At 43.2% G+C, this 12,658-nt stretch overlaps 1 protein-coding gene across 4 annotated transcripts in view; it reads right to left on the reverse strand.

The window, feature by feature from the left end:
• LRRTM4 (leucine rich repeat transmembrane neuronal 4) overlaps window positions 1-12,415 on the reverse strand; it is a 417,932-nt gene extending 405,517 nt beyond the window's left edge. For 2 of the 4 annotated variants that reach the window (XR_014558132.1, XM_083713602.1), the window contains exons 1-2: window positions 11,473-12,415; window positions 7,671-9,266 (exon numbers count right to left, since the gene is read on the reverse strand). Coding sequence is in view for 3 of the 4 variants with exons in the window: in XM_083713602.1 (XP_083569728.1) it covers window positions 7,714-9,266; window positions 11,473-11,476 (1,557 nt within the window). In the remaining variant the exon portion in view is untranslated. The remainder of the gene's footprint in view (window positions 1-7,670; window positions 9,267-11,472) is intronic. The other 2 variants (XM_083713601.1, XM_083713600.1) reach the window with 1 other exon arrangement.
• Between the last annotated feature and the right edge of the window lie 243 nt (window positions 12,416-12,658).

Raw genomic sequence — 12,658 nt, forward strand, 5'->3', positions numbered from 1 at the left:
GAGCCCCCCCAAATAGAGGGGTCCTTATACATGGGAGCGTCAGGTGGAAAAATATGGTAATTTGGGGGCTTAACTAAATTTGGGGGTGCTGGGCAGATTTTTGCACCCCAGTAGCACATATGCTAAAGGCAGCCCTGTCTATATGATTCCACTTTGTAAAAACCAACTCATGATTTCTTCTTACAACATACTATTCCTTTCAAACATACTTAAGAGGTACGTTTGCCTTGCATGTTTGCTTATTTAAAACTGTTTGTCCTTGTATAGCTATCCATCCAGCTATATATCATGTACCTATATCCCATGTCCAGTTCTTACAATTATCCACCCTTTGATTGATTCTTAAGTTACTAGGCAGGACCTCTATTTCATATGTCTTTAGTACCACAAGGTGTAGATCTACCTTTTTATTACTGGAACTTGGTAGCTATGGAGACAAACAATATTAAATTCAAGCAAAGCACTGCATTTGAGCAATGTCTTACTATCATTATAGTAGTTGCTTTCATCTCACTTGCTGGATCATCACCTTGTCATGGTGAATGGGCTTGCATGTTCCTATGATCTGAAAATTTTTACACATCACTTGGGAAGACAGGCAAACTAATGTCAGTGTACTGGAGGAAGCAAAGATCATAAGTGTCGAAGCAAAGATTCTTCAACATCAACTTCGTTGGACTGGTCATGTTGTTCGGATGCCTGATTATCATCTTGCAAAGCAACTACTCTATTCTGAACTTAAAAATGGAAGGCGTAATGCTGGAGGTCAACAAAAAGGCTTAAAGACTCCCTCAAGGCAAATATTAAAAAATGTAGTTTAAACACCAACTATTGGGTAATACTCCTCCATTTGAAGAAAAGCCTTTACCAAAGGTGTCATGGACTTTGAAGACACTTGAAACCAGGACGAAAGGGAGAAATGTGCTAAGAGGAAGGCACGTTTGGCAAACCCTCATGGTGATCACCTTCTGCCCGGAAACCTCTGTCCCGGGAAATGCGGTTCCAGAATTGGCCTCCACAGTCACTTATGGACTCACTATTAAGACCATGTTCATGGAAGACAATCTTACTTGGCCACGAGCGATCACCAAATAATAAGAAGTTGCTTTCATGCAACCCTAATTGTCTAGCTGTAATAGAAGAGATGCAAATAACAGCCAGGCCTCATATTTAGCAGTGAGAAGGGAATGGGTGGTGATTTATTACTGACATGAGCTGAAAATATACCACTCTTCCTGCACAGAATACATGAGATGATATGTATTAGTAAGACTAAGGAATTGCAAATATAGAAGCATATGCTTTACTTACTTCATCTCTTTATAAGAAAAACTTGGTGCATATACAATGCTTTCTGATTCTGAATTATTACACACCCTCCAACTTTCCTCAGCTGAAAGTAGGGACATTTTATTCTACATCAGTATCACTGCTTGTGCATTTCCTCCTGGTCAACTACTAAAGTTATTAGAGGAGACATCAAAAACTGCAATATTTTGAGCACAGAAATCTTTGAATTTATGTATTGCATTTAGGAAAGCCTGAGGGAAAAAGAAACCCCAAATCAATAAATACAACTAAATGTGTGGTTGTGTGTGTAGAATATGCATTTATGAGTATTTATGCATTCATGACTATCATGCATTTATGAGTATTTTGGAAGTAGCATACCTTTGAACATCCATTTTTATTGCAATTGTGTTTTTACATTGTGATTTTATCCTGTGAACAAATTTAATAAATGATCCCAATGTTTATTTTGGGGTCCAGGAACATATAAACTTTTGAGTTTGGGGATACATAAACTTCCCTTTTTTCAGTAGTTCCAATTTCTGAGCAAATTATGCCTGTATAAACAACTGCAGCATCCTGGCGCTGTGGTGAATCCTGGATGGATCAGCTGCACATACACCCAGCCCAGGCACCCTCTCTCCCAGCTGCCCTGGGACTCCCCTTCACCCAAATGCACAAAACAGGAAAACTCATATCAGATTTCAGAAGGCGCCACCATTTCAGCTTGTGGGAGAGATCAATGCCTTTTTCCTGTCCATGTGAGAAGCCAGGCAGGAAGGGGATTTTGAAGGGAAGTGTTTTTGCTCCAGAGGACCCTTCTCCACCTTCCCAAATCCCCTTCCTCTCTAGGAATCTAGTCCAGTTCCTTTCAAGCCACATATTTCTCTACATCGCTCTCAAACAGGAGACAAAGAGGAAACGCCCATCACCCACACAGGTGGTGGTGGCTCAATGACACTTCTGGTTCCCAAACAAAACTGGCAATGAAAGGGGAGGCAGCAATGCAAAGAACCTGGACCGATCCTAAGAGGTTTGGATGCAGAGCAGACTCTTCCCTTTGCGCACAATGTTGCTGCGCAGCTCATAAGAGCATGCAAATGAGAACCCAAAGTAGGTTGCCGCTTCTCTCTTTTTCTGGCCAGGAGAGGGAAGGGGCAATGAATGAAAAAGTGGAGAAAGCTTTGAGGTTTTCTTTTTTAGGGCAGTGGGAATTCGGGACTCTGCATGACAAAGTGAGAAGCCATGATGGCTTAAGGGTTTGCATGATGGCCCCAGCATTTTGGGGGGAGTTAGAGACTATTTAATTATAGTTAGGAGATTAGAAATTTACCATAAATTCATGGGTTCCCCTTTCTTGTGCAAGATTCCCTTCTCCCTTTCTGATTTGAACTATGGTTAACATTATAACTCAACAGTATCCTTGTTAACCATAGTTTTAGTACTAATCGTGGTCAAAGCAGGTTTGCATGATACGGTCTGGGATACCTACAGTTTACATTAAGTACTAGTACAGGAGGTTGCAGTATTACTTCTCCCCTCCTTCATCAGGGCATCTCTGTGCTTAGTACACCTCAGGTGGACCAAGTGATTTATATCTCAGCAAACTTATCACTCTAAACCACAATCCTTCTGCATACCACAGTTTAGCCACAAATTCTATTTATTTTGAGCACATTTATTTTGCTAACCAAATTAGATCCCTGGTATAAGTTCTAGAACTCCTATTGAAAATTGCCAAATCTCAATTGCATTTTCTAGCACATCAAAGAACCTTGCATTGGCCATTATTGTTAGTAAATGTTCACCTTTCAATAATTATGATTCATCTGTGGCCTGCACGTGGCTTGTGAACTGTTACTTGTAACAACACACTGGAAGCATGGGGAGCTCTAAGTATGAACTTTGTCCACTCAAAAATTCTGGCTCCATTTTAATTTGGGTCCATTTCTTTTTTTACCTTAGCCTGACTTAAAATGGGGCTTATAACCCCCCCCCCTTTGCTTCACATAAACCTCACTTTTCTCTGAGCCTTACCTCTCTTGAGCGGATAGCAGAAAAGTGTGGAGGACTTACATCCTCACTCTCTCCTTAAAGGTAAAGGGACCCCTGACCATTAGGTCCAGTCATGGATGACTCTGGGGTTGCAGCTCTCATCTCGCTTTACTGGCCGAGGAAGCTGGCGTACAGCTTCCAGGTCATGTGGCCAGCATAACAAGCCGCTTCTGGTGAACCAGAGCAGCGCACGGAAACGCTGTTTACCTTCCCTATTTGCAATTTGATGTGCTTTCGAACTGCTAGGTTGGCAGGAGCAGGGACCGAGCAACAGGAGCTCAACCCGTCATGGGGATTCGAAATGCCAACCTTCTGATCGGCAAGTCCTAGGCTCTGTGGTTTAACCCACAGTGCCACCCGTGTTCCTTAGCTGGAAGTTATACACAGAACATAATTTCCTCTTAGCACTTCATATGGCACTTCATATTTGAAAACTACAAGCTCCCCAATGGCAGGATGGTTGATACCTTGAGCATCATCTGTGTCAAAGCTTGACCGTCCCATTTCCAGGTGAGGTTTCCCCCTACTTGATGTAGGGAATGTACAGGGAAGGCATATATTCAAGCATTCTTTTTAAAGCTTGTTCATGGTTTGATAGGAATCCTCAAGGGTTCTTAGGATGAGCCAATGGGGACTAACATTTAACTACCTTCTACTGTCAGGTCAGGGCAGTTAAAAGGTGACGGTTTTGGGGTATCTGGTAGGACTCACCAAATCATATCTCATGCACTGCTGATATAGCACTGAATCTTTACAGCTACATCCCTCTATAAATAATAATATCTGGCAAGTAAGCTGGGTTTGGCTTAGTGGGTCACAAGCTATGCACTGCATACATTGTGGCTTTAAGACCCATAAAGGTGGACAGGATTTATGGCTTTAGAAGGACAATATTGACAGACAAAGTGAAATTCCTGGCCAGATTACTTATTCTGGCTCGATACAATAAGAGCATTTCATTATCTTTTGTGATAGAGCCTTTTCAGTTGCAAATCAGCTTAATGAAGCTATTTATATCTGGGATATCTTGTCTCTGTCAAATGCAAATACTCAAGGGCCATGAGGAAGTAAGAGCACATTCGCTTTTCTCTCATTCCCTAAGTCTTTGTCATGCCCTATTTATTATTTGCTTGTTCGTTTCATTTCTGAATCACATCCCACAAAATATCCCAAAGCGATTCAATAGTTATAAAATTCCATGTCCCACACAGATACAGAATGGGATTAAAATACCCACTTAAAAGGCTTTTGGGGAAAGAAAGGTCTTCAACAGGTGCTGAAAAAGTAATGGAGACAATACCAGGCTGGTATATAATGGGATGGGGTTCCAAAGGCTAGGTGTCATCACACTAAAGGCCAAGTTCCTACTTTGTATGGAGAATTCCTGATCAGAAAGATGGTATCTGCACGACTCCTTTTCCTGAAGAGAACAGTGATTGGTTGGATGTATAAGGGGTAATATAACCTTATAGGTATAGTGCCTGGGCCCCTAGCTTACATAGTGGCAGTTTATTTTCTTGCAATATCCATGATGTAGTTTCAGGGATTGTGAAAAATGGGATTTGTGGAAAATGTAAATGGCAACCTGCCTTAATAATCAGAGACCCACCTATGTAGGAGGGGTGTAACAGAGGGTACTAGCCACTGAAGCATAGAGCCTGGTCTGTAACCAGATATGCCACTGACTGCAAATCCTATCAAACTTGCAGTCATTTAGGTAAAGGTAAAGTTCCGCTGGATAGTTAAGTCCAGTCAAAAGCGATTATGGGGTTGTGGTGCTCATCTTGCTTTCAGGCTGAGGGAGCCAGCGTTTGTCCACAGACAGTTTTCTGGGTCATGTGGCCAGCATGATTAAACCACTTCTGGTGCAATGGAACACCATGACAGAAACCAGAGCGCATGGAAATGCCATTTACCTTCCCGCTGCAACGGTACCTATTTATCTACTCGCACTGGTGTGCTTTCGAACTGCTAGGTTGGCAGGAGCTGGGACAGAGCAACAGGAGCTCACCCCATCATGGGGATTCAAACCACCAACCTTCTGATCAGCAAGCCCAAGAGGCTCAGTGGTTTAGACCACAGCGCCACCCGCGTCCCTTTTTTACACTCATTTACTCTACATATAACCGAAGAGAATTTTCTAGTCCTCAAATGCCATACGTAAGTAGTTGCTGTAAAAGTCAGTTTACAGTTGCATTTCTCCTTTATTCAAAATTACATCAGCGCATTGAAGGAAAGCACAGGCACCTAATTACACACGTTTGAAAGAAATGCCCTTGATCTGCTCATTGCTTTTGGGGATACAACTGTCCAACTGCAATTTGCCTGCCAGCCTGCTCTCATTACTGCCTCCAGGACCCATGATAAGGTTTTAGCACTTGCTACCAAAGACCATCCTGTATTTGCCTTTTGAAAATTATTATTACTGCTATGGGAAAGAGCAAATGTCTTAGCTTAAATGTTACTTTGGTACTTTTAGAAAAGCACTCATTTGCAGCAGAAGCCTAAAACAACATTTACAAGGCAACACATATCCTTTGATTTGTTTATGAGACAGTGGGATTGGCCTTTGATTCCTACAAGCTTCAATGTTGTATCATCTTGTTTCATTTCTACATGGAAGAAAAATATCCTAGACTCATTCTATGTCCCTGAGGAAGACCCCCTTCTCTTATTCTGTTGACACTGAACAAGTTCAGTCTACAGTGATCTGTCAAGTATGGCATTTGATATACACTATGAGCATTACCTAAGCCCCAATAAACTCATATTGAGTAATTCATAGAGTTCAGTGGCTTTGAGCAGGACTTATAGGCTTGTTTCTCTCTCCGAGTTGTTTTTTTTTTGGGGGGGGGATAGATTGACATAAAACCTGATAGAGAAGAACATTTGTCAAACAAGCAGAAAAAATACTTAAAATTGTAAAATATTTGGATATCCTTCTGTCCTTTCACTCCATTCCATGGTAGGGTCACTATACCCTGTTAAAATTGTGAATATATATATATATATATATATATATATATATATATATATATATATGGATAAATGAATTTCATCCAAATAGAATGCCAACTACAATGAAGAAAGTCAATTACTACAGTTGTGATCCCAGTTGTCATTCCACCAGAGTGCACATATTAGCTAAGGGTGCTGGCATAAGAAGCCCAAAGAGTCAATGTTGCAGCATAGTCACAGAAATCCATCACAGAGTGTGCCCATCTTAGGTTACACCCAACTTTCTGCACACAAAAGTGGACAGTGGTCTGACAGATTTGGGTAAAGGTTATTGCACGACACAGTCAGTCTAGTGTCAATCAACCGAGAGGGAAGGAACTGTTCTCAGCATTCAAGTGCCGTAGTGCCAAGGTGCACAAAGATAATAATTATTACGGTAACACTCTTCATTCCCCCCCACAAGCCCCCTATGAAGCTGTGGGCTCCCAGTTCCTGTGGAGATGCCTGCCTTTGAGGCAGCAACAAATATTCCTGCCAAAATATACTGTATAAACATGAACCAGAACATCCACCTGATACAAATGGGCTCCAATGAAACAGAGTTGTTGACTGGTTCCTGCAGATCTAAAATTGACACATGAGGCATTAAGCAGTGCCTGCCAATAGAAGCTTTATTTGTTTTCTTCTCAAGTTATTAATTTCAGCAAAAATAAAAAATAAATATGCTTATTTGAGTTTTGAATTTTTAAAATTAGGACCACATTTAAATCCTTTATTTATCAAGGCACTTTAAAAAGGAATTAACACAACATTTTCCTTCCTTGCATTCTGAGGAGATTTTAAAGCACATTCCTAAATGCATTGAGGAACTAGGACAAAAATACTGGGAGGAAAGTTCATAAAGTCCTCTGCTTGATAATTCATTTGAAATAGATCAGAAAAGCAATGGAATTTTGCACTGATGCCCCCCCCCCCCCCCGCCACTGCCCTAGGCAAAACCAGGATGTTTAAGTACTCGGTTTCTCATCCCCTGTTAGAGTCTAATAAAATACAGCCTTATTCACCTCCCCCCTTGACATCAAGGGTGTGGCAGAAGTAATGCCTGGGAGGCCAACAACTTTGAACCAGCATAAAATGGCTAGAGGCTAAAAGACAGGCCTAAATGCCTTCATCATTGCTGTTTATTCCAACCTCATCTCAGACTTGAACAAGCCCTTTCAGGACTGAACTATTGAAAATAACCACAGTCACTTTCCTGATTGCTGTAATTTAATTAAATAACCTTTCACACTGGGCAAACCCAAAAGCAAAAAGGCTCATTAATCTTTCTAGTGATTAGAGACACCTCAAGAGCTTCAAACATTTACCTCTCCTTCCCAGCAGCAGAAATGGATTTAGGAGGATCATGGTTCATACCTCACATTCCCTGGAGCCAGAAATGGTATACGTGCAGGGTCCAGATCCATTAACCGATACATCCATGGTCTCGGAATTTGTCGGCTTGTAGTCCACATAATACTCCTGTAAAGGGGAGTTCATTTGCCTTTCAGACTCTCGAGCTTTTTTCCGGCGCCTCTTCATAAGAGAGTGTTGCTGGAGCTGTTTCATGCTGGCTGGGTAGCGCTTCCATGAGACGTAGATGACCAACAAAATCATAGCCACCGATAGAAAGAGGGCCACACTTCCAGCAATAATCTTGTGAAAGGAAACATGCTCATACTCTGGCTCTGGTCCAGATGTTGGGAAATCTGGAGAGGGATTTGCTGTAAAAGAGGTTGGCTGATAGTCTTCCAGTTTGGGAAGAGTAGGCTTTGGAACAAAGATGGGCCTCTGCTGAGTTTTAGGGGCCTGGTAGGGCTTTTCAGTCACCACAACTGGAATTTCAGCACAAATGTTGTAGGTTTCTACAGCATCACTCACTTTCTCACCCTGGATATGCTTTGGGCCTGCACAAATCATGGTACTTTCCTTGTTTCCTTTGAAGCTTTTAAGCCAATTAAATAGAGGGCAAATGCTCCGAGTACATTCCCACATATTTCCAGAGAGAGTGATGGATATTAAAGAAATCCAGGCATTGACAGTCTCCTGAGAGATGTTGGTGAGTTTGTTGGAATCCAGGTTGAGTTTCTGCAAGTTGGGCAGACACTGGAACGTCCCAGGTTCAATCCCTGCAATGTCATTCCCTGATAAATCCAAGTTGTGTAAGGAACTCCAAGTCCACGTTAAACCTTGGCTGATGGATCTGATCCTATTCCATTGCAAGTAGATTGAGCGGAGGTTGAAGAGACGTGGAAAGTGAGCAAAGTTGATCTTAGAAAACTGGTTGTGCTCCAAGTGGAGCTCCGTTAGCTTCAAGAGGCCAGCAAAAGCATTGCGGGATAAACTCCGTAGGCGATTGTAGCCCAAATCCAGAAAATCGAGATTGCGACAATCTTGGAAAACTCGAATTGGAACGGTTTTCAATGAGTTTGAACGTAAGTGCAAGATCAAGAGCTTGCGGAGACCTTTAAACTGCTCAGACTGCAGTGCCTGCAGCTTGTTGTATGACAGGTCCAGATTGCGGAGGTTGGGGACTGGGTGAAATGTTTTGTTTTGCAGGTGGGTAATTTTGTTGGAGCTCAGAATTAATTCCTTCAGCCTACGGATGCCCTGGAAGGCATCCTCATCTACGGAACTGATGTAATTATGGTCAAGGTATAGCCATATGAGTTGGTGAAGGCCTGCAAACTGATTTGGCTTAAGCTTCTGGATGCTGTTGTACCGCAACGATAAGCCTTGAGACCCTCCAGAAATGTTCTGAGGGATGTCTCTGAATGCATGAGATTCGCAGTACACAATTTTGCCATCACATCTGCAGTTCTTGGGGCAAGCTCGCTGAGCCCCGGTGAGCGTCACAAACAGCACTGTAGGGAGGAGCACCAACACTGCACTCATGCCTCTCAGCTGCTTGATTACATGGAAACCTGCAATATTAAGAAGATGAGAAACATACATTGTAAAACCAAATAAACCAGAGGCTCCGGATTCATCAGTGGGACCTTCTAATAACACAGAGCAAGTCTAGCCTCCTTACTGATTCTTTCCCTATTTGTTTTGCCTGGAGATGCTTGCTCTTCTATCCCTTCTTCCATTGCTTCTTCCTCCTGCTCTTCCCAGTTCATTTATACCACCACACTATTCAGTTACCTTGGTTTGATTTATGACCTTTGAGGAGGAACTAAGCCCTCCCCACTTCCACTTGTTTTTGACTCATCCCCATGTGCATCGGCAAGCTACATCTCACCAGAACATCCTTACTCCTAGGATGCTGGGATTTTCACAATAAACATATTTGTCAAGTCACTGAGATATAGCTTTTGGAAGGAAAAATGACTGACTCTAGGGCTGTTCATAGTTCCTGAAGAAGCAGGAGGTTTCTTAATAAACCAACTTGCTAGTACAGGTCCCATCGACCCCTTAGGAATTAGCAACCCAAATTTATAACTGATCTATATAGCATAGCAAACTAGTAGTCATCAAAACTATGCATATATATGTGTATATGTTGAAATGATCTTCCAACAGAGTGCAAGGTAGGATTCTTTCATGTGAGCTAAAAAATAATTCAAGCCTGCAGAAAGGTAGATTGGTGTGCATGCCTGGTGTGTCATATCTTGTGTATTAGGAAGTCTCAGATATAGCATCCTAATAAATAAAGGGCTTCCTAATAATCGTAACAGACTTGCATATCTATCTTCATATATCATTGCTTATATAGTGATAACTATCACCTGCAGGTATGTTTTAATGCACAGCGGCATGGGCTTATTTTAGTGTATGTGTATATATGACAGATGTTTGCAGAATAATATTCATTTAGCTTGATGTGAATAGCATACTCCTAGCAACAACAGAGCAAAACTGAGTCAGATATGCATCAGATTCTAGCCAATTTTAGTATTTTACATTCCACATGCCAGCAACTTATTGTACTGTAACGCTTCAGTGTGCATGCAGCCCACATAGCCCATGTTTTCTGAATAACTATGAGGGTCTTGCATGCATGTATATTCACAAAGTGTGTGTGGTGAAGTCGGGAGCAGAGAGAGACTTTTTCAGACCTTACAATAATCTTTGAGCCAGTGGTTCTTTCCAGAGTTGTAATCTTTCTGATGACTCAACTGCATTTTTTCATCAGGAGAATTTTTGAGAAAGAGCTATTGTCTTCTCAATAATAAATAGTTTATTATTATTATTATTGGGGTGAGTGGGAAAGAGAGGGGAGAAAAGGGACAGGACAGAGAGGGAGAACATATAGTTATTTTCTCTGATGTCCCTGGTTGAAATCAAGAGATACTCTGTGTGTGTGTTAGTGGTGTGTGTGTGTGTGTGTGTGTGTTAGAGCAAGGAAGTATTCCTAATCTCAAGATCTTTTGACTCTTGTTTCTAATCTTTCACCTCCATGGCAAGGCTTTTTCATTTAAATTCTGTTATTTTCTTTTTACCCCTAAGACAAGAACAGCAGCCAAATAGAAATGGTTTTTGGCTTACAGATGGAGGGGGGAATGTAACCTGTCACAATTGGAGGGGGTGGGGAAGGAGCAGCTATCAAATGACTGCTGGAGATCTAAGCATATATTTTGGGAGGAGTGTCCCCCCCCCTTCAGATACCAACTCAGCCCTCCTGAATGCAGGTCTACAGCAAAATACCTCTTTCTCACTTTGCCTTCCTGCATTCAGCAAAAGGGCTAAAAATTCAGATGTCCCCCAGAAAAGCTTGCTCAATATGAAACCGGGCAAACCCTTGATGGGGATGCAACATGCATTTGTCTACTTATGTGTGGACAGGGAAGCAAAAGAGAAGCAGAGCTGGGGCAGGAGCGGGGGAGGAGGTGGGGGGGGTGGATGGGAGAGCAAAATCACTCCAGGATGTATGTATAACTAAAGGATGTATGTGTATCAATTAAGTAAGGACATGCATCGAGAGATTAATCACAAAAAGAGACACTGCAGGGACAGAAACGGAGCAGGGCAGGAAGGAAGGGACAAAACACAGAAGCTAAAAATATAATAGCAAGTGAGTCACCTGGCAAAATAAGGCACGAGCGGTGCCGTGAGACAAACACGTTATATATCTATATCTATATCTCTTTATGCAGCTGTCCTACAGATAGTGAAAAGTTCGCTTACCCATCCTTTTGTCATCGGCAACTGTGTCTCCCTTTCTTTCCAGCTGTTTTGCTTCTTGTTGGTGAAGATGGTTTTCCCCCTTCTTCCTTTTCTCCCCCCCTTTCCAAGTCGGTCTCTCTCCTTTAAACCATCACAATGTTCATGTCACACACAAGCCCAGCTGCCACCTACTTCACCGCCATCCGGCGTGAATGCCAGGAACCTACACAAAGTTCCCGAGAGAGGGGGGAGGGGGACGAAAAAGAATTTAGGGGAGATGGGGGAGGGTTAGGGGATGATGGGGATGATGGGGGGTTGGGGAGGGGGATACAGGACTGGAGGATGGGGTATGAGTGATGGGGCAGGAAGAGGAATGGAACGGGTGTGGGGGGGTGGGCAGGTTTGTTAACCTCTCAGAGCCATGGAGCACATCAGCAGGAGCATCGATGGGGAAGCTTCAGCGCCGGAGCGACGGCGGACCACGGAGGGAAAGCAACTTCTCGAGGAGAAAGAAGGGCAGGAAGCTTTGCCCGGCTCCGAGCAGCCCTCTTCAGGCGGCTGCCCCCTGCCATCCCCAGCCACAGCAATCCATCCTCTGGCAGGTCCCCGGCGATGGGCGACGATGCCACCAGGCCTCCAGAGCTGTAGAAGAAGTCAACCCGCCCCCCTCCTCCTCCACCAGACCCGCCACCCGCTTTTACTCAAAGCTGAGCTGGTTAGTTTTCTCCATTTAGCCGGTCGGGTTGACAGTGTTCCCTCTTTTTGTTGTTGTTGTTGTTGTTGGGCTTTTTGTGTTTTTGGTTAGCTGGGCTGGGAGAGAGAGGCTGCTCTCCTGCACTCATTCAGAAGGCTTTTCAGACAGCGAGGATGCTCAGGCGCTTGTTGGTGCTAATGTTCTAGTTTGCGATACACTGAGTGCCCTCCACTGGAGAAAACAGATCACATATTAAAGGCACGAACAAGTGAGGCTGTCATTGCTATGCAGACTTCCTTCTTTCAGGAAGGGAATTAAAGACACAGGCGTGCTATTTCAACGCCCACCCCCCACCCCCCGCGCTCCTTTCTGCACCGGCTCCCCTCCCTCCCCACACGTCCCCACACTTCAGCACCTCTGGACCTTTCCCAGATGTGTGATGCCGCCGATTTGTTTGCATTGGCTGGAAACAGGTTCGAAATGACTCAGAGCCTCACTTCTTCCTTTTTCTTT

The sequence above is a fragment of the Podarcis gaigeae genome, assembly GCF_964106915.1.
Source record: "Podarcis gaigeae genome assembly, chromosome: 15".
NCBI classification, from domain to species: domain Eukaryota; kingdom Metazoa; phylum Chordata; class Lepidosauria; order Squamata; family Lacertidae; genus Podarcis; species Podarcis gaigeae.